Source organism: Trichechus manatus, unplaced genomic scaffold (genome assembly GCF_000243295.1).
Source record: "Trichechus manatus latirostris isolate Lorelei unplaced genomic scaffold, TriManLat1.0 scaffold00001, whole genome shotgun sequence".
Taxonomy (NCBI): domain Eukaryota; kingdom Metazoa; phylum Chordata; class Mammalia; order Sirenia; family Trichechidae; genus Trichechus; species Trichechus manatus.
The window spans coordinates 14,341,730-14,363,326 of record NW_004443937.1 but is presented as its reverse complement, the minus strand read 5'-3'; the positions used below and the strand labels follow the sequence as shown (position 1 = coordinate 14,363,326).

General features: G+C 50.7%; 1 protein-coding gene across 13 annotated transcripts in view; it reads left to right on the top strand.

The window, feature by feature from the left end:
- The window catches only part of SLC6A6 (solute carrier family 6 member 6), a 97,606-nt gene that overhangs the window by 16,929 nt on the left and 59,080 nt on the right, over positions 1–21,597 (top strand). For 4 of the 13 annotated variants that reach the window (XR_002825845.1, XR_002825840.1, XM_023741841.1 and 1 more), the window contains one exon: positions 16,571–16,679. The exons of 5 other annotated variants lie outside the window; for them this stretch is intronic. Coding sequence is in view for 4 of the 8 variants with exons in the window: in XM_023741841.1 (XP_023597609.1) it covers positions 16,661–16,679 (19 nt within the window). In the remaining 4 variants the exon portion in view is untranslated. Of the gene's footprint in view, positions 1–10,944; positions 11,084–14,020; positions 14,122–16,570; positions 16,680–18,820; positions 18,959–21,597 lie in introns of those variants that run through there. 4 more of the 13 variants (XM_023742113.1, XM_023741875.1, XM_023741978.1 and 1 more) reach the window with 4 other exon arrangements.

Below are 21,597 nucleotides of genomic sequence, written 5' to 3'. Positions count from 1 at the left end.
CTGTGACACTGGCCGTGGAAAAGCAGACAGGCATGTCCTTGGCGTCTCACGCCTCCCTGAGCAGCTGCCGTGTGGGCACAAGGATGACCCTCTACACCAGCTTCCAGGACCATCATCGTAATCCTAATCAATGTCAATTGTTATGATTGCAACTTTTATTGAACTCTTAACTGTATGCTCATTTAATATGGTGCTAAGAGGCTCAGTGTGTAGTAGCTCATTCCATCCTACAACCCAGTGAGGTGGGTGCCCTTACTCTTTTTGTCAAAGTGACAGATAAATTTATTGAATGCTTACTATGTGTATCAGGCATTGCTAAGCACTTTACAAACTCATGCTGTCCTTGTATAACCCTGTGAGGTGGGCACTGACATTGTCTCCATTGTCCAGGTGGGGAAACTAAGGCTCAGAGAGATGAATGGGCTTCCCCAAGGTCACACAGCTGGGGAGGATTTGAGCTCTGGTTGATCTGATGCTGGTGCCCACACCGCCCAGCACTGACCTGGCCACCTCTGTGCTGGGTGTAGGCGCCCAGTCCAGCACCTTCTCCAGGCCTGGCTGCAGGTTAATAAGTAGCCGAGGGCAGCCAGGGAGCAAGATGCCTGCTGCTGTGAAGCTGGATTGTGACTTCTGCTTCCAGATAAAGACAGTCTTGTGCAAGAGGCCTCAGCCCCTACCCAGGCTGGTGGCTTTATAGGCAGTAAACAGATAGAGTCTAGCCACTGTTCCTCTTTTTTGAGGCTTGCTGATCTGTCTGCATTTGGGTGGGAGCCCATTTTATAGGAGAAGCAACTGAGGCTGAGAGGTGGGTTTGCTCTCAGGCCAGTCTGATGTCTCCTCCAAGCAGCCCTCTTGGTTTATTCTTTCTGTAAGAGCTCTCTGGCTCCCTGACATGGTAGGCAGTGGGATTTGGATGTGGTGTCTTTAGAGGACCAGGATGGAAGAACGGAAGCTGTCACCTCTGAAGTGTGAGGATTACTGGTGTTTGTCTCTCCTCTGTGGTGTGGGTCACTGGGTGCCTCTGACCTTCAGGTTTCCATCTGAGAAAGGAGGTGATAATTTCTCATGAGCCCCTCAGAGTCGTGCGCCACCAGGTAGAGAAGATGGATATGAGGAAATGTCTTAGTCAAGGTTGTCTGGAGAAACAGAATCAGTGGGGAACTGGCTCATGCAATTGTGGGGCTTGGGAAGTCCAAAATCCGTAGGTCAGGTGAAAGGCTTATGTCCCAGAATCCATAGGTCAGGTGATGGGAAGAGTGAAGAATGAGGGAGTTCTGGCAAAATGTCTGTTTATAGTCTGAAGGCAAAACACACCCTAGGGAAATGCCTTTTTTCTCTTAAGTCCTTCAACTGATTGGATGAGGCCCACCCACATTATGGAGGATAATCTGCTTTGCTTAACTGATTTAATCATGCATAACTACTTCATAATAGCAACTAGACTAGTGTTTGCCCAAACAGCTGGGCACCATAGCCTAGCCAAGTTGACACATAAAATTAACCATCACAGTCCACCCCTTGACAACTTGGCACCCATACACATCTCCTTAAACCATACATAATCTACAAGTAAAGACAGTAACAAAGTCTTACTTTGCCTGATGTGATACCATTATCCTGTGTACAACTGAAATTGCACTAACCCTTTTCCAGAGATGATGCAGAGTTAATACATCTTATGTTTTATGATAAATAATGGAATAAGAGAGGGAGAAAAACAAAGATTTTATGTGTATATATATATAGGAGAAGCAACTGAGGCTGAGAGGTGGGTTTGCTCTCAGGCCAGTCTGATGTCTCCTCCAAGGAGCCCTCTTGGTTTATTCTTTCTGTAAGAGCTCTCTGGCTCCCTGACACATACACACACACACACACACACACACACACACACACACACACACACACACATGCAAATCTATGTCTGTGCTGTGTGGAAGTCTCAAATAAAATAAATCAAAATTCCCACTTTTTCTACTTCTCTGTTCAGTTCTGACACCAGCTGCCCATGCAGCACTTATTTCTCTGACCCTTGCTACCTGGAGCTAGGCCATACCTGACAAGTTAAAAAAACACCATCCTTCAGACTGTCAAATGGGCAGACACCAGCCACAAGTTTGGGGAATCCACACGACACCCTCACTTCTGACCTGTTGGCCTCCAAATTCAGCAGTTTTCCTCTGTTCCTTCAAGATTCCAGCTGCAAGCTCAGGGCTGTCCTGAGCTCCCTTAGTTCTGACCTGCTAGCTCCCACTAAACCCTTGGTGTCTTAGTTATCTAGTGCTGCTATAACAGAAATACAAGTGGATGCTTTAACGAAGAGAAATATATTCTCTCACAGTCTAGGAGGCTAAAAGTCCAATTTCAGGGTGCCAGGTCCAGGAGAAGTCGTTCTCTCTGTTGGCTCTGGGAGAAGGTCCTTGTCATCAATCTTCCCCTGGTCTAGGAGCTTCTCAGTGCAGGGACCTTGGGTCCAAATGACACACTTCCTTCCTGGTTCTTCATTCTTTGTGGTATGAGGTCCCCCTGTCTGTCTGCTGCTTCTCTCTTTTAGACCTCAAAAGAGATTGACTCAAGATACAACCTCACCTTGTAGATTGAGTCCTGCCTTTTTAACATAACTGCCTCTGATCCTGCCTCAGTAACATCATAGAGGTAGAATTTACAACACATAGGAAAATCACATCCGATGACAAAATGGTGTACAATCACATAATACTGGGAATCATGGCCTAGCAAAGTTGACACACATTTTTGGCGGACACAATTCAATCCATAACACTTGGCTTCCAGAATTCTCTGGAATGACTCAACAGAACTCACAGAAAGTGCTATATGTACGATTACAGGTTTATTATAGCAAAAAAGATACACAGCGAGATCAAAACAAATAAGAGATACATGGGGCAAGGTCTGGGAGGGTTCCCAATGCGAAGCTTCCATATCCCAGCAAGGGCAGGTCATTCTCCCTCCGCCAACAAGAAAGCCCATGGAGCTCCCGATAGGCTTCCTGATCCAGAGCTTTTGTTGGCTTCAGACTGGATCAGCACCCCCTACCTCCCCTGATGTCAGCTGATACCAGGCCGCATGGTTGTCTTTCTGGTCAGGCCAGCCCTGACCCTTTAGCACAAACCCCCAGGTGTGGTCTAGAGGTCTGGAGAACAAAGGCACTTTAAATACTCAGGAAATTCCAAGGGTTTACAGTTATCTCTCAGGAACAAATTACTTGAGATAAGTAATTCTTTACTCCACATATACACAGGAAAATATGTTAACAAAACAAGGAGGAAATACTCATAAAAATTACAGTCCTCAAGTCTGCAACTAGTCACGTGGTCACAGCTGATATTTATAGTTCCCTTTTTCCACTACCCATCCCATATTCCCTTTGCCCTCAGCAAGCACCTCAGCTGGCCAGGGTTCTTTGCCCGGTGGAGTGACCCAAACCTCATTCCTGAGGTGTCTGGGCCGTTAGTGCTCAATGGTGCCTGAGTTACTATTTATGAACCAGCCAAAAAAAATTATTCCTGACAGGGACAGCCCATGTAGTGGACAATTCATGGAGCTGGGAAGTTGATCCTGGGTTCAAATCCAGGCTCTGGACCATGCCAGCTGTGTGACCTTGAGGGAAGTCACTGAACTTCTCTGAGCCTCAGCTTCTCTACCTGTAAAATGGATCAATAACAGCACCCAAGAGGATCAGAAAGACAGCAGCATCAGGGGTAAGGTAACTTCATCACTTTGATGACAGTAGTTTTGAAGCCCCCATCAGGCCTAACAGTATTAGCACAAAGCATCCACATACAGTTTCTCATCTCATCCACCTAGGTGGGATCCCCTAGACCAATCCCCCTCAGCTAACAGAGTCGATCCCAAGTGTCTTGGAACTATGTCCAAAAATCTGATCCATCCTCCTTGGTGCCTGGGATAATTTAAGGAAAATAGGAGATTTCTAACGGCAGAACCTCTCAGGGGTTGGTATGAGACTTCTTTTGGGGCCTTGCCTCCTTCCCCCATCAGGCCTGTAAACTCTGGCAAGGTGGGGTGTACACAACAGATCTGTGACTTCTAGTGTCCTTGGAAAATGCCACCTTCAGGCCTGTTATGCAAGAGCGTCAAGCTCACCCTTCCATCCAGGGAAAGGCCAAGATAATTATAAAATGATACTTATTGTTTGTTTGCCCTGGTTATACAAGTACTGTAATACATTTTTAATACAGAAAATTTGGAAAGCCAAGAACATTCTAAAGAAGAAAATAAAAATCATCCATGTTCCCACATCCAAAGATAACCATGATGTGATCTGACAGTGGGTGAATATAAATAATTTTAAATTTTCTTGTCAGAGTTGAGTTCACAGAGTGCATAATTTTGGGAACCTACTTTACCCCCAAGTAACATTTCTGAGCATTTTGGGGGGGCCCTTGATCTTCTAAATTAGGGGTCGGCAAATTTTTCTTAAAGGGCCACATTGGGCTTGTGGGCCATATAGTCTCAACTGCTGTTATAGGAGAACCCAGCTGTAGGAAATATGCAAATGGATGTAGGTGTGTCCCAGTAAAATTTTATTTGCAAAAACAGGCCACTGAATTTGGCTCAGGGACCACAGTCTGTAGTGGTTAAGAGCTACGGCGTGCTATGGCTGCTAACCAAAAGGTCGGCAGTTCGAATCTACCAGCCGCTCCTTGGAACCCTATGGGGCAGTTCTACTCTGTCCTGTAGGATCACTGTGAGTTGGAATCAATGGCAAGGGGTTTGGTTTTTGGGTTTTTGTGTGTAATAGCAGATCATTTAGGTAAACCGTTTCTTTAATCTCCTAGTGATGGGAGTCTGGCCATTGGCGGCTTCTTTTTCTTATAAACCACTCTTCAGTGAACCCCTATCAGTGGGTATCTGTACACACTGGCCTGGTCAAGAAATTGGGAACGTGTGGCTAAAGATTCTGGACACCTATTGCTCAATAATTGCCCTTCTAGTAGTTATGCTAAGTTACACTCCCACCAGCCATCGGTGGCACCCACAAAGACATCAAGAAGGAGTGGTAGCACCTCCCTGGCCCCTGCCTTCAGGGCTCTAGGGACCAGAGGGTGTCAGAACACCCATCACAGAGAAGCAGCTCCCTGTCCACTAGCCTGCCTAATTTGGGGAAGGAAATGGTTATGAATACTGGGCCAGACTTGGGGGCAGGGAGGGTGGAACCGCCCTTTACAGAAAGAGGAGCTTTGTGGTTAACAACTTGGGCCTGGGTGTGGATGTCATTTGGCCTCTACCTTACTGGGTGACCCTGGGTATACCACTTAACCTCTCTGGGCCCCAGCGTCCTTTGTTAAAATGGTATGATGTAGAATCTCCTTTCTCTGGTTGTTGTATCAGGGGAGAACAACTGGGAAAGTTCTTAAGACAGTGACTGGCACTAGCAATTACTCCGTAAATAGCAGTTGTCATTATAATTGTGAAACCTAGTGCTAGTACTGTTGTTATTTTTGACACGTCTATTCAGAGAAGTCTGGATCTATGGACAATAATAGCATTTGCAGTCCTTTGCAGTTCTCAATTTTTTTCTGTCTTTAATGCTTATATCATCTTGATAAAGTAGTTATTACTGTTCCCATGTTACAGATTAGAAAGTTGAGGCTCAAAAAGTGACAGACTTGAGGTCAGCTACGTGTCAGGACAGGACAGGATCCTGAGTTTGAACCTGCGTCTTGGTCTTCTAGTCTCCCGCACAGCAGCTCCTGGGAGACAGGGCCTCCGGATGACCAGGACGCACAGGTGCGTCTTCTCCTCTGGCCTTACCTGTGGCGGGAAAGCTTGGGCCTCAGGTGGAGGGATGACTCCTTGGGTGTAGCTTCCTGTCTTGGCTCTCAGCCAGAACAGGGGTCTAATGGGAATTTCTTCAAGGAGAGGGTTTTTTTCTCCAGAAACTGACAGGGCCTTTCAGAGACCAGAGCAGCCCACTGTGGTGAAACCTGAGAGCGGTTTCCAGAGGGTATTCCCATCTGTTAGCCTGTTCTTGGCCAGCAGAAACCCAGGGTTCCAAAAGCAAGAGCCTCTTGGATCCCTGGGGGCAGACAGCCTCTGTGTTTGGAGGGGTTGGCTCCCTGGGGCTCCCCTAAAGAAGGGTGTCCCGGGGTTAGTATTCAGGCACAGCTACCCGGAAGGACCCCTATGACACCTCCTTTATTCACCCATTTCCCCACCGACTTTCTGGGGGACCTTGGGCTAGTCTCTTCTCTTGTCAGGACCCAGGTTTCCTCATGTGTAAAACAAGGGGTCTGGATTCATTTGTTCCCAGAGTAGCTTCTCTTGGGATGGCAGTATCGAGCTTGGGACTTAAATCTCAGCTCTTCCTTTTTAGCTGTGTAGCTGGTGTGAGTGGGCTTCCTCTTTGAGCTGAGTGTTCTGTAAGACCTGCAGAAGTATATGTGCACCCAGGTCTGGGTGGGTGTTCGGGAAAGCTCGGCCCCTCCCTTGGCCTGGCAGCTCCTTGAACAGCCTAGGTGGGGCCTACATACTGAGGCTTCTCTCCCTCCCCGCCTTAGTCCCTAGAAGTAGCCTGAGATATTTTCAGATGGCCTGCTCCTCTGCCTTTCATATCCCAGGTCCCAGTCGGGTTCTCTCTTGCCTCTAAATTCCCTCCCCTTCCTCGTTTATGTCTTCATCCCTCAGCTCCTTATCCCCCTGAGGGTCCCACAAGGGCTGCCATGTTGTGAAGGGCTCACACCTCTTCCCCTCGCTGCCTCCCGACACGATGAGGCCAGTGTGATTCATGTTTATGTCTTCAGGGTCATGCTGTGAGCTCCTGCTTATTTCACTGCCCTACCATACCCCCACCTCCTGGTCTTTTCTGGGATCCCTGTCTGCCCCTGGCCATCTCTCCCATACGGGGGCTCTCTCTCTCTTGTCCACTGTGTTCCTGAGGCCCTTTGAGACCAGTTGTGATGAGGAATCTGAAGGTAGGTCCAAATCAGGGGGAAGATGCTGTGATCGATTAGCAATGTCTGTCAAGGGGGTAGGATAGGCGAAGGTGGGTTATGGGCCATCTGGGGCACATCCTTCTCAGGGACACCTGCTTTGGAAAAACCACACGGAAACAAGAGGAGCAGAGAGGACTGTGATAAGTGTGAGACAGCCAGTAGGCAAGAGGCTTCATGAAGGAGAGTGCCTACAAACAAGTATAACCATTAGGTCAGAGTTATGCAGTTTGTACTCAGTAGAGGGTTTCAGTCCAGACAGCCAGGGAACAGGGGATCTGATCACTCTTATTCCCTGGGTGTCATGTTTTGTGCCAAAGAGTGGATAACACAGAGATCCCTGAGGACATTCTGCATAGCGTTGCCAGATAAAATATAGAGCACTCAGTTAAATTAGAATTTCAGATAAACAGCCAATCATTTTTTAGTATCTGTGTGTCCCCTGCAATATTTGCTAAATCTGGCAACCCAAGCTCTCGAGTCTCATTCATCCAGCAGCGCAGGAAGGAAACGGTCATTCCCAGGAAACTCTCGTGGAACTGTTTCTTGAGGATTGGGATCTTGTGAATCCAGTCTCAGTGGATTCTAGTCCTGGCCCTGTCAACTTGGACCTCTGTCTCCTCATCCAGAGAATAAGAGGTCAGCCTAGTTGATTTTACTAGGTCCAGTTCTGATGTAGAGATGGTCACTGAGTGCCTGCTATGCCCTAGAACATTACCATTGTTCCTTGCCAGGGCTCAGAGAGGCAGCAGCGATGTCACCGAGACTGCATCGAGAAAGAGACGGGTCTTCTGGCGTCAGAGCCCATGCTCCCCACCCTGCCCCCTTCTTAGGGGCACTGCCTGTGGAGCATCGCCACCCTTTCCAGACTTGTCCCCCAGGCTTGCTGCTGCCCCTGGAATGATCTCACACTTGAATGAACCGAGTCATTCATTCAGCGTTCATTCATTCATTCCACTGGCAAGTATTTATTGAGCACCACTGTCTTAGTCATCTAGTGCTGCTATAACAGAAATACCACAAGTGGACGGCTCTAACAAAGAGAAGTTTATTCTGTCACAGTCCAGTAGGCTACAAGTCCAAATTCAGGGCGTCAGCTCCAGGGGAACGCTTTCTCTGTCAGCTCTGGAGGAGGTCCGTGTCATCAGTCTTCCCTTGGTCTGGGAGCTTCTCTGTGCAGGAACCTCAGGTCCAAAGGACGCGCTCTGCTCCCAGCACTGCTTTCTTGGTGGTATGTGGTTTCCATGTGTCTCTGCTCGCTTCTCTCTTTTATATCTCAAGAGATTGGATTAAGACACTATCCAATCTTGTAGACCTTATCAGTATAACCTCATCATAGTGATAGAGTTTACAACACTTAAGGAAATCACATCAGATAACACAATCATACAATACTGGGAATCATGACCCAGTCAAGCCTACAGACATTTTCGGGGAACACAATTCAATCCATGACAACCACTTTTTATCAGGTGCAGTGCTGGGCAGCGGGGACAGAAAGGCGAATAAAGCAGGTGAGATGCTCACAGCCTCGGGGAGAGACGGTATAAATGACCGCCAAAAACCAAACCAAACCCATTGCTGTCAAGTCGATTCAAACTCATAGTGACCCTGTAGGACAGAGTAGACCTGCCCCAGAGGGTTTCCAAGGAGCACCTGGTGGATTTGAACTCCTGACCTTTCGGTTAGCAGCCGAACACTTAACCACTGCTCCACCAGGGCTCCATAAATGACCACACGAACAATTATTCAGTTGCAAACTAGGATGAAGGTCCTAAAGACTCAGACTGTGTACAACTTGGAGGCTGAGCCTTGTCTCGGTGGCAGAGGGGAAAGGTCTGGAGATGTGGGCCACTCCTCCTCATGAACCTGCCTGCCTCCACCTTCCCATCCACCCTCCCTCATAATGAGCTTCTGAGGCTCAGAGAGGTGCAATGACCTGCCCAAGGTCACACAGCACCCTACAACATTGGGCTCCTGCTCCTCTCGCGTCCACTTTCTTGTCATGCTGTCAAGAGAACAGTCTGGCTGTGTGACCTCGTGTAAATCATGTCTCCTGCTTGGGCCTCGTTGCCCCATCTGTAAAATGGGGACGATGATCTCACTGTGTTAATTGGCATGTGTATGAGAAAACACTTCGGTATATTGAAAAGCTTGCTGCAGATATTTCTTATTAGTATGTCTTATTAATAATGTGTTGTGGGGGATGATTTAGTCACATTTAACAGTCTAGACACTCAGTGAAGACTCACACTAAAAGACACAAAACTAGAGAGTGTGCAAAGAGAAGTTACTGCAAGGTCCCCGAGGTGGCTGCTTCCCGGCCCTGATCCGCACACATCTCTGAACTTCTCTGTCCGATTCCACATGGCCCTGCCCGGGATCGCCACAGCTGAGGAACGTGCTGTGGGATGTTTCTAGGGAGAAAGGTCACCCCAGCTTCTTAAAGGTCATGGGGTGGAGCACTTTCATTTCCCTTTGACTTTCCAGTCTAGGACCATCTGAGAGCTTTACAGGTTTTCATCTCCCTTCCAGGCCTGCTGAGTGGGGAAAGGCCCAAGCAAAGAGTTTGTGATGTCAGGGAAAGTTTGGGGAAAACCTCTACGCATCTGAAAATTGAGAGTGAAAGTCTGATCATCCAGTCATCAAAAACTTTTGTGCTTTTCCTGTGACCCAGACCCGGGCAGGGCCCTGGGGACCAGAGATGAGCAGCGCTGTGTTCCAGTCATCTGGGAGACGTTGCAAATCAGGCACCCATCAGCACATCTCTTGAGGATGCTTTGGCACGTAAAGTTCGAAAAACTTGAATAACAAAGGAAAGTATGCCAGGTGGGGATGAGGCAGGAAAACATTACCGAGAGAGAAACAGCGCATGCAGAGGCCTGAAGGCAGAGTGAAAGCGTGGAGTGAGTGTTCTGGATGCCACAGGAAAACGGCTTGGCTGGGGTGTCGTGTTCACGGGGCAGTGGGGAGGGCGGAGCAGCTGGACAGGTGGGTGGTCTAGCTTCATGACCTCAAATGTGACTGAGCAGTTGGTCTCAGTGCACTCTGGGGAAACAGCCTGGAACCAGAAGTCATTAAATGATTAATGTCCACAAGTGCCCCTTAAAGGTGGTGGCCGTTGTTTAGTTGTTTTGACAACAGGCTTGTGCTCAGGAAGAAGAACAGACAAGCCCAGCCCTCACCCCAACAGGTGCAGGAGAATCACAGAGTCCCAAGGGGAAAACCAGTCTCATGAGATTTCTAACCTACTTCTGCTGACTCACGTGGTTTTGGGAGACTGTGAAGTGCCTCAGGAGTCGGGGGCGGGGAGCAGCACCACCAAGCGCAGCTCCATTCTGAGGCTGCTTGTTTGACACAGAACACTGGATGGAGAAACTGTTTATCTGGCGTTTTGCCTATGCAGTGGGTCTTGAGCCCTGGGAGTTTATGTTTCTGCCTCTCCCAGCACTTAGCTTGATGCTAGGAAGGGGCTTAGTGTTTCCTGAACAACTGCATGCAATGGAAAATGCCTGATCTTTTTTGGGTGTGCAGGGGGCATACTGTTTCTCCTGAGAGCCAGTTCACTTGTGTGTTGTATCACTTCCGTCTTCCTTTCCCTGTGTCATGTGAGATGGCCCATTTTACACGTGATGCAACTGAGGCCCTGAGAAGGAAGTAACCTTCCTGAGGTCACCCTCACGGGTGGCAAGTGGCAGAGTTAGGTTCCAACTAGAATCTTCTACAGCGGTGTGGCAGAGGTGCAGGTGGAATCAGGCGAGGAATATTTGGGGAGCAAAGTCTGGCAGGGAGGTGCCTGCTGGAGGATTCAGAGAATAAGGCTGGAAAAGTGAGGAGGGCCCCTCCTCGTCACCGACAGTTTCCGGGGAGGCATTATACAGAACTCGGCCATCTGGGTGTTAGCAGGAGCTGATTGACCAAATAAATAGATGAGTTAATTAAAAAGGACAGTGGCTTTCTTTTCTGTTTATAGTTGTGGCCTAAATCTCAAGGATCCTTCTCCAAGGAGTGACAAGGAGACTTTTTCAGATGGCCCAGGCCGTCTACCGGGTGAATAAGCTGATTAGGTCCCTGGGCTGCAGCAAGATGGGACACTTTGCAGGAGGGTCCAGGTAAGAGACGTGCAGAGGAGGCATATGGGGGCAGTGGGACAGGGGGAGAGGTGCAAGGGGCCGGCAACCAACCGAAAACCTGTTGCTGTCGAGTCGATTCTGACTCATAGCAACCCTATAGGACAGAGCAGAACTGCCGCATAGAGTCTCCAAGGAGCCGTTGGTTTATTTGAAGTGCTGACCTTTTGGTTAGCAGCCAAACACTTAACCTCGGAGCCATCGGGGCGAGGAGACAGAACACCATCAGTTCAATGAGATTAGCTACACCCTGGACATTAGTCCCCTGACTGCTGAGTTTCAAATGGTTAAGAGCTCCACTCTGGTGGGAGGGAGCAGCATTTCTTAGTCACAGCAGGTATACCTGATGGTCATGAGATAATCTTTAGCCTCAGTGCACTGTAGCTGCCCTGTCTGTTGCTGTGGTATGATTGTTGCTGGGGTGAAGCCTGCTGTCCCCTAGTCCACGAAGACTGCCAACTCCAGGGGCTTTGATTCTAACCCTCCCTGGTTAATTCATGAAATGACATCCCCACCTCCTGCTAGCTTCAGTTTCCTCCTATGTCAGGTGAAAAGGTGAGACTTCATGATGTCAAAGGTCATGACCAAGTGGTACCCCAGAGCCCAGTGGTTAAGGACCCAGGACCCAGGACTCTAGAGTCCACCCTTGCATGGCTGTGCAACCTTGGTCAAGTCACTTGATATTTCTGAGCCGAAGTTCTCCATCTGTGAAGTGAGGGAAGGTCCCTCCCTTATCTCATTGGATGATTGGGGAGGGCCAGGTGAGGTGAGGCCAGACTCACATGGATTGCTCAGCCCGGGGGAGCTGGAACCCTTCATTGGTACTGGGCCGTGATTTGGGGATTTTGCGTACAATTAAAGCATATCGAGTATGCTTTTTGTCATCTCAAAGTCTCTGCAAATACAATAGTCTCATTATCTTTGGACCAATTAGGAAAACAGTGAAATAAGAAAAATATTTAGCATGATTAAATCATTACTATTATCTAGTGTCTGAGATATCTAGTGTTGCTGTAACAGAAATACCATAAGTGGCTGACTTTAACAAACAGAAATATATTTTCTCACAGTTTAGCAGACTAGAAGTCCGAATTCAGGGCCCCAGCTGTAGGGAAAGGCTTTCTCTGTCACTCTGGAGGAAGAATCCTTGTCTCTTTTTGAGTTTCTGCTCCTGGGTGATCTTCATGAGGCTCGGCATCTCTCTTCCTCCGTCTCTGGTTACTGACTGACTTGTTTAATCCCTACACTAACCTTGTCTCATTAACATAACAAAGACAGCTCAAATGGGATTATAACTACAGGCATAGAGGTTAGGATTTACTACATATTTTGGGGGGGCACAATTCAATCCATAACAGCTAGTACTGTATAAAGTGCTCAGCGCAATGCCGGGCACACGACGTCAGCTACTATCATTATTACTCCTACTATTATTATTATTATTTCAAGGGATTGAGAGCAGTTGGAATTAGGAGAATGACGGGTTGCTATGACAATGGTAAACTGGGTCCCTCCTCATCCCTGCCTGGGTCTATCCCTGCCCTTGTGCAATCTCTGTCCTCAATCTGTAGAGGGTCACCGATGAAGAAACCAGGCTTACAGCTGTATAATGAGCTACTTGTTCTGCAGAGTCAGGCAGGAGATGGTCAGGGAAGGCTTCCTGGAGGAAGTGGCATTGGAGGGCAGAGAAGTACAGGCATGTGTATTCTACGGCCTGGGACAGCCTCCTAGGCAGCGGCCATGTGTGCGATGAGATGAGAAGCCGAGTTCCAGGATTACAGCATCCCTCTCTGACTAAGAGCTTTCCTCATTGATGTTTTGTGGACAGCACAGTCTCCAGGCCCCCACTGCAGTGAAGCCCCTCAGCTCTGGGCTGTGACCTGCACTGTGACCTCATGGCTAGGTACTCTGAGCCTAGAACCAGGTGCTGGGCTTTGTCCCCTCGGCTCACAGAGCCCTCTGTCCCTTTACAGAACCACGATGGGCTGCCCTCTGTGACGCGCCCTGTGAGGTCACTGACAAGCGTGGTTACCTGGGATACAGCGTTCAGGGAGTCAGCGTGGGAGAGGGAGCAGGGACAAATGCAGGAGCCTTTCAGTGCTTCCTAACTCTTAGGGACCTGCGTGGCCTGGCCGGGGGCCTGGGGGTCTTTCTCAGAGGCATCCGGCTTGGAGCAAGGCATGGCTCCCCTTGCTGAGGACCACCTGCCCGAGTCCCCCCCAGCCAGCCCTCAATGGCAGCCACTGCTTTCCCACCACTTGGGCCCACATCCTTGCTCAGCAGAGCCTCTCAGCTCCTGAGCTGCCAGAAGGTAGGTGTGGCTGGGGAGCAGGTGTGGGCAGCCTGGCACTTCCCTTCCCTGAGCCGCCCGTATCCTTCTCTGCAAATCCTGGAATTGGATGTTTGGGTAGAGCTGTCATTCAGTGGCCAGGACTTTCAGGATCTTGAGGTTGCTGGGTTGAGGGTCACAGTATCGAATTTCTGCAGCGACAGTCGGCCTGGGGAACACCAGTAAGGCCACCTTCCACTCCCGATGGTTTTATTCACAGCTGCCAAAAGCCTGGGGCTGTGATGTGATTACCTGCCCACTCTGCTCCAGACAGCTGGTGCATGGTCCCTCCTGCAGGCGGCCCAGGCTGGCGGCAGGGTCTCTGCACCCTGCTTCGCTGCAGTGTTGGCAGCAAAGCCTGTTTCTGTCCCCAGGTCCAGCGCCTGCCCCCATAACGTCCTTCTCCCCAGCCTGACTGACACCACCCCCAAGGGCCCGAAGGTTACCAACTGCAGGTCGCTGGTCTGGCTGCCAGAAGTGTCCCCCCACCCCACACCCAAGGCCCTGTAAGGAGGTGATGTTGACAAGAGGTTTTCACATCACGCTCGGGACCCCCCAGCCAACTGGAACCCCATCATCGTTCAGTCAGCAAGTATAATGCCAGGAACCCCAGGGTCACCTGATCCTGCCAACTCTGCAGAAGGGGAGGCCAAATCCCTGTGAGGCTCTGGAAAGGAAGTTGGAATAGAAGGTAAAGAGCAGCTGGGAGGAGCAGGGGTGTTGCGGAAACCCTGAATTTTCGAGCTGGGTTGACCCCAGTTTGAATCTTATGTGGATCCTCCCCGCTTCCAAGCCTTAATTTCCTCAGCTGCAAAGAGCCCTTGCCAGGGTTACAGTGAGGTGACCCATGAAAGCACCCAGCAGCTGACACAGGAGTCACTCAGGAGGGACTTGGCTTTGAGGGAGAAAGTTTATCGATTTGGTTGAAATCCTAACAGCTCACACTTTGTAAGCACCTACTATGTGCCAGTCGCTACTGTAAGCATTCTATACACATTAGCTCTTTTTATCCTCACAACAACCCTAAGAGGTAGGAACTATGAACCCCATTCCGTATTTGAGGAGACTGAGGCAGAGAGAGGTTTATTTGCACTGTGCAATTTCCTCTGCTGGGCGGGTTGCCTTTGCAGAGAGAGAGGAGCCTGTATGCATGCATGTGTGCATGTGTGCACGTGTGTGTACATGTGTGTGCATGTGTGTGCATGCATGTGCACGTGTGTGCGCGCGTGTGTGCATGTGTGTGCGTGCGTGTGCATGTGCGCGTGTGTGCGTGTGTGTGCATGTGTGTGCATGTGTGTGAGTTCACCTGGTCTAAACCACAGCCCCAAGAGGAGCAGGGCTTGCCCTGGTCAAGCAGTGGGCAGTGGCAAGGCTGGGGACTCCCCAGGGCCATCTGTGGCCGTTGCTGCTGTTGGTCCTGTGCTTAGGGAACTGGTAATTTACGGGCAAGTGTTTCTCCTTTTGGGAAGGCCTCCACTTCAGGGAGAAAGTGACTGCCCTCCAGGGTGACGGCGGTAGGGGCCCCAAGCCCCAGGCAATGTGCCTGGTGGCACATCGCCCCCGTTGGACATGCTCCCAGAGCTGTTGTTGTGGACTAGAGCCTGCCTGAGGCCTGCCCAGCTGGATGCTGCTCCTCTGCAGCGTACCAAGCAAGGCCCAGGCTTCCTTTGCCCTCGGAGGGAGGAGTGCTCTGACACTGGCCCCCAGGATCAGAACACACAGGCCCCACTTGACTTCCCAACGCTGGCAGCCAGGGGTGATCCCCCTGCCATTTAGCAAGTGGCTAAAAGAGTTGACCTTGTCCTGGGCTCCAGGCCTGACTGTCACTTGCTCACTGGGTAACCTTGGGCCAGGTCATAGCTTCTTTATAAGCCTCAGTTTTCTCATCTGTAAAATGGGGGAAGGAGTGCCTATCTCCCAGGGGGATTGTAAGGAGCAGAGACAATAGGGAGTAGAAGAACCTCTGGCAAACTGTCAAGTCTGCGGCAAGTGGCTTGGGTTAGGCTTGGACTTAGTGGGGCTGGCCCAAGTGAACCCTAGCCTGGCCCCAACCCCTAGATGGTCACAATCTGGCAAAGGAAGCCGTACACACACGTGTGCACATTGTCACGTTGCGTGTATTACCATCAGCCAGTGAGCATCTCTTTCATCGGTCTGTTTTGTTTTACATTTTACCAAGCATCTCCCAGGCCATTAGCATCCCCAGCCTCCCCCCACTCTTAGGATTCACTTGGGGAGCCAGTTAACAGTACAGATTCCTGCCCTCCCCCCCATGAAGATTCAGTTGGTAGGTCTGGAGTGGGCCCAGGAGTCTGCATTTTTAGACAGTGTCCCAGGTGATATTCAGAGACACGTGGAAAACTTGATCATCCACGAGCTCCTCCCAAGAGCCCCGAGACTTCAGCAGGGACCATTTTAAAGATGAGGAAACTGAGGTTTCCCAAGGAGAGCTTTGGACTTTGTCCAAAGTTGCACATCTCTGAATGAGAGTCAGCCTTCTGAGAGCCCAGTGCCTGGTGAATGGTGGGGCGGCGCAGGCTGGAGGTGGCAAGGAGAATCTGGGGTGGACAGGAAGGGCTTCCAGGAGGCAGTGACACTTGGGCCATGTCTTCAAGGTGGGTAGGATCCACCTAGACAGAGAGCCCACAAGCAAAACACAGGGTTGAGCAGGGAGGCCCCAGGACTCACGCAGGGCAAGAGGAGAAGGGGCAGATAAGGGTGAGGGGCCCGGATTTAAGGTGGAGAAATGTAGAGATCATTCTCCAGGCAGCTGGGAGCCACTGATAGTTCTTGAGCTGGGGCTGACACAGCAGGTGGTGGGAGCAGAGGGCAGGATGTGTCTCCAAGGAAGTGTCCAATGGTTGGGGTGGGCTTGTCTTGAGACGCAGCACAAGTGGCCGGCTATAAGAAGGCAGCACTGTGTCCCCAGCACTGAGCCTGTGGCAGGCGGGCACCATCAATGCCTACGTGGCATTGCAATGAAATGTTAAGGGAGGCAGAGAATGTCTGGGGGTTCAAAAACCCCTTTGCTCTGGGAGATGGCCTTCACCTGTAGGAAGAGCACAGCTGAGCAATGTAGTCCTCTCTTGAGCCTGCCCCCGACCCCTGGTGTGGATTTTAACACTGAATTTTTCTTCTAGCTGAGCAGTAGCTGCTGTTAGTCACCATCTTGTAGTGCTGGAAGTTGCTGTCGCCGCTGCACCAACATCTGCAACCTGACAGAATTAGATATGAATCCGGTCCACCCAGGTTTGGAACAAGAGCTTTAACTTTCAGCCTCTGGCACCCACTGTGTCTCACAGGGTTAGGGTTGTTGGGAATATCCCCACCGTCTACCACCTCCTCTGGGCCTCAGTTTCCTCATCTGTGACACGAGTTCCCCCAGCTCTGAGGGCCCATCTAGGGAAGAGGCTGGTATAGCATGGATTTGCTGTGGGTCCAGGGCCTTGGTTTCCTCATCTATAAAATGGACTTGAAATCTGGACACACAAAGACCTCTAAACCCCATTTTGAGTCTTTAACTTTGTGCAGGATACAGCGGGGTTTCCCCAGCCCTTGGCAAACCCTGAAAGGGCCAGGGAAAATTCACTCCAAAGTCCTTTTTGGAAGATGCTCAGGGAACACTTTAAGAAAATTGATTTTCCTAAAGATTTGAGGAGTCCCTGGGCGATGCAAATCATTAACACACTCAGCTGCTAACCAAAAGGTTGGAGGCTCAAACCTACCCAGAGGCACCTCGGAAGAAAGATCTGGTGATCTACTTCCAGAAAATCCGCCACTGAAAATCCTTTGGAGCACAGCTCTACTCTGACACATTGACTCGAAGGCAACTGGTTTAAAGATAGCCTCAAAAAAACGGCAGAGCTTGTAGAGTTGTGAACATTTTTGTGGAAACTATGCTGAAATGCTGGGAACACGTCCCTTCTTTCTTCAGCAGAGGATGCGGCCCACCCTTCCTCTCTCTGTCGGTATTCTGCCATCTGCCATTGTTCTTTGCTCTTGAGATGTGAGGGCTCTTTGTCCCAAGGCTGGGCATCCCCAGAGCCCTAAACATTCAGTGCGACACAATACTTACTGTGCCAGGACCTGTTCTAGGTGTCAGGAAACAACTGAATAATACACAGTTCTTGCCCACAAGCTTGTCCCAGATAGTTACAGCATGGGCTGGGGTGGAGGTGGCCTGGCTGCGGAGCCTGGAAGGCTCTGTGAGCGCTTGAGGCAGTCGACCAGAGGCTGGCCCCCAGGTGAGGTTTAAAGATTGCCTGTGAGTTACTTGGGAAGGGCTCACCAAGGGAATAGCGTGAGCAAAGGTGTGGAGGCCTGAGAAAGCCTGGAGAATCTGTGGTTCAGAAATCCCTGGGGGGTCTTGGGTGGGTTCTGGATGCTGGAGGGTACCAGAAACCCAGCCTCCACATAAGTGGAGCAAAATTCCAAGCAACAAACCACTTTGCTCTGGGACAAACATGGTACACCTTGGGCACCAGTGGCAGACATTGCTAGTCGATGTCCACCTGTTACCTTGGGCACCAGAGGCAGACATTATTGGTCAATTACTACCTCTGTCTTACTAAATCCCTAGCTGTTTCATTTCACTGGCACCAAACTCTCACTGAGCTAAATTTCTGAGAGAGTGTGAGGTAAGGGTGGAGCTAGGAAGGAGTAAGAAGGTCCTTCCTCTTTGAGGAGAAACATGTTTAAAAGAGGAACAACTGGGATATGGAGGTTGTTTACATTTAATAAGCTAGGAGTTTTTACACACTTTAGACTGGATATTTATGCCCGTTTTACAGATGATAACACTGAGGCTGCACAAAGCCACATTGCAAAGAATGCCCTGACTAGTTTCCATGACACAGTTGGTGTGACTGGGCTCTGGGTGGCATTGAGCCACAGGCACACTTAGCTGACTGACCTTGTCCCTAAGGGCCCGTCTGCTTCCAGTTTGTATAGAGCAAGGGCAGGGCTCTGTGTTTGCTTTTCACAGGCAGCAGAGGAGGGCCACTTCAGAGGGCTTACAGCTGGAAGGGGAAGCTTGAGGAAATGGAAACCAAACCTTTCTTTCTTTGTTGTTGTCTCTTTTTCTTTTTTTTTTGAGGCCTCCAGAAATAATCCTGGGTTCTACAGCGCCCAGGATCATGGTTGACCTCACCCACCCCCACTTCCGGCAAAACCAGGCTGCCTGCGGTGGGGTGAGGGGGCTGTCAGAGCGGCAGGGAAACTGAGAGGAGTGACAAGCCAGTCGCCAGTGACTCAGTGCAGGGAGGCCGCTGCCTGCTGACTCACCCGCTCCCTCTGAGGCTGGGCCCCACCAGCCACTGACTGGAGCAGGCCCGGGTGTGGGGAAGGGGATGGCGAAGGGGCTTCACTGACCCCCCAACCCTTTATTCCAGCCGCCATGCCCTAGAGCAGGGCCAGGCTGCAGTCTGACTGCTGTGCTGTCACTGGCCCCCAAACAACAGGAAAACAAAACCAAATTCTCAACGGGATGAGCCAACGGTGTGTCCAGGGAAGACACAGATGACTCGCAGGTCAGGTGCCAGGTGTTCCTGAGCCCCCGTGTGCAGCATCAACAGACATGTGATTAGGGGCTCTGCCACCTGTGCATGAAAGCAGGCCCTTGCATGTCCACTGCAGACACCCTGGCACTCCTCCTCCTCCTCCTCCGCCTTTTGCTCAGCTACATGTGTGCTGGGAATTGACCGAGCAGTCTTTGGGGTCCGAGCCCACAGATAGGATCCGTGAGGCTTAACTGTTCCCTTCCCCTGGATTGTCACCTTCCTTCATGAATCTGATTCCAACCAGGCTATGAGGCACCTTCTCAGAGCCTTTCTCTGTGCCCTTGGCCAGACGTGGCACTCTGTCCTGCCTCTGAACGTGTAGAATAATTCTTATGTTGCTTTACAACAAGCACCTCCCACCTGTCGCTGGATGTTAGCGCAATGAGGGCGGAAGGGTGACCTTGTGTTCCCAGCAGTGTCCCTGGGCCGGGCATGTAGTAGGTGCTCAGGGGGTGCTGCAGGAGCGCAGGGCAGGTGACAGTGGAGGCTTTTCCTCCCATGTCCACATCCATAGGGAGTCTTGCCTCAGGTCAATATCAGCTCAGAGAGGGAAGGTGACTTGTCCAAGGTCACATAGTATTGAAGGGCGACCCTGTCCTTTCCAAAGCCACGGGCTTGATGCACTGGGGAGGGGGTCTATGCTCAACACTCAGGGACGGTTTCTTCTCTGTGTCACCAGTGTTATCAGCCCTTGGCCTCGGGGAAGGAATTCAGCCACCTGTCCTGGGCTGGTCCCTAATTACAGAAAAAGACACCGCCTCCAGCCCGTCCTAGACGTGTTTTGCTAATGATGACAGCTCCAGGGTGTTGGGGTTCAGACTCAGGCTGTACAGGTCAGCCCCTACCAGAAAGTTGCAACTGCTTACAGGAAAGGGCCTAACTTAGGCAACTTCTGCCTCTCCCAGAGTGGAGGGGAATTTGGGCGGGCAGTCACAGACAGGCTGGGGCTTCTGCCGTCTGCGGGACAACATCCAGGGTCTAACCATGACCTCCCAGGCCTCACCTCCTCTCTCTGCCCCACACTGGCCTTCTCTCTGTTCCTTTAATGTGCCCAGCGTGACCCTCTTTGTACACACTGTTCCCAGTTCTTAGAACACTCTTCCCCCAGATCTCTGCCAGGCAGATCGCAGCTTCAGTGCTGTTGAAAGCACGGACCTGGGGCCGAATGTGTGGGTTTGAATCTCAGCTGTGTGACCTTGGTTAAGGGGCTTCCCCTCTCTGGGCCTCATTGTGTTATGCGTGGAAAGGGCTTAGCGCAGTGTCTGGCCCACAGAGAGTCCTCAGCAAGTGTCTGCTGTTAGGTGAAAGCAACCCCAACACCGTCATACGCACGTCTGCTTGCTTTGTTGTTTCCTATGTGCTTGTCAAGGAATCCTGGTGGTCCAGTGGTTAAGCACTCGGCTGCTAATCAGAAGGTCTGTGGTTCTAACCCACCAGCCGCTCTGAGGGAGAAAAGACCTGGTGATCTGCTCTTGTAAAGACTGCAGCCTTGGAAACCCTCTAGGGCAGTTCTACTCTGTTCTATATAGAATCTACTCATTGACACACAGCAGCTACAACGACACGTGCTTGTCACCGTCGGAAGTATTCATTCATTTGCCTATTTTGTGTCTGTCTCCCTTCTGGAATGTCAGCTCCTTAGGACTCTCCTCTGGGCCCCTAGTTCCTAGTGCAGTGCTGGCACACAGACAGTAGGGTAGGTTCTCAGTAAGTCTTTAGTGGATAGTCACGGCTTGCCACAGTTCACCCTGCTCTCTTTTTCCACCTGACCAAGATGACATGCGGGGAAGTAGCCCGGCTCACGTGACCCAGCAGAGCCGTCGAGACCCACACTCTGACTCTCAGCCCACTGCCCTTTCCCCTGACTCAGTGGCCTGCTTGGCCATGCCTTAGAGTGTCTCTGTCCCCCAGCCCACCTTCACTTTACATGGGCAGTGCTGGCCATTCTATGCCTCTGCCCTTCCGTGCCTCACTGGGCCCAGCCCTGCAGAGCAGCCTCAGCTTTTGCCTCCATTACCCTTCCAGGGTGTCCACAGTTTGCAGGTCTGCGTCCTCCTCTCTGTTCTCATTTCCAGCCACTGGGGCTTTGGGGTCAGTCCTGCAACTTCGAAGGAGATAAGAAAACTATTTTGACCAGGGCCCCAGACCTTGTGTTTGCCTACAGAAGTTCTTGTGTTCTTGTGTGGAAAAGATGACAGGGTGGCTGTAGTTGGACCCTCAATCTTGCCCCTAAACCTCGAATTGTCCCAGAGGCCAGTTCTTCACAAAACCTGCCCACCCTCACCCACTCTTTCCTCTGCAAACCACAGACCAAGAAGTACTTCCTGTTCTGGCAGGTCCCGATCCAGAAGTCACCTTGGTGCAAATCCTGGCCCACCATCTCCTAGCTTTGTGACCTACAGCAAGACCTCCCCACCCTTCTCTGAGCCTAGGTTTCCTGATCTGTGGAAGGGGGAGTCGTGGGGAGAAATAGAAGCTTCTGTGGGCTGAGGGCTGACCAGGGGCAGCGATGCGAGGGGCCACCGTGGGCAGATGCCGGGCGTTCATGGGGTGGGAGGAGGCCGCTGGCTCGGGGCTGCAATTAGATAAGGAGATGAGAGGACCTTGCC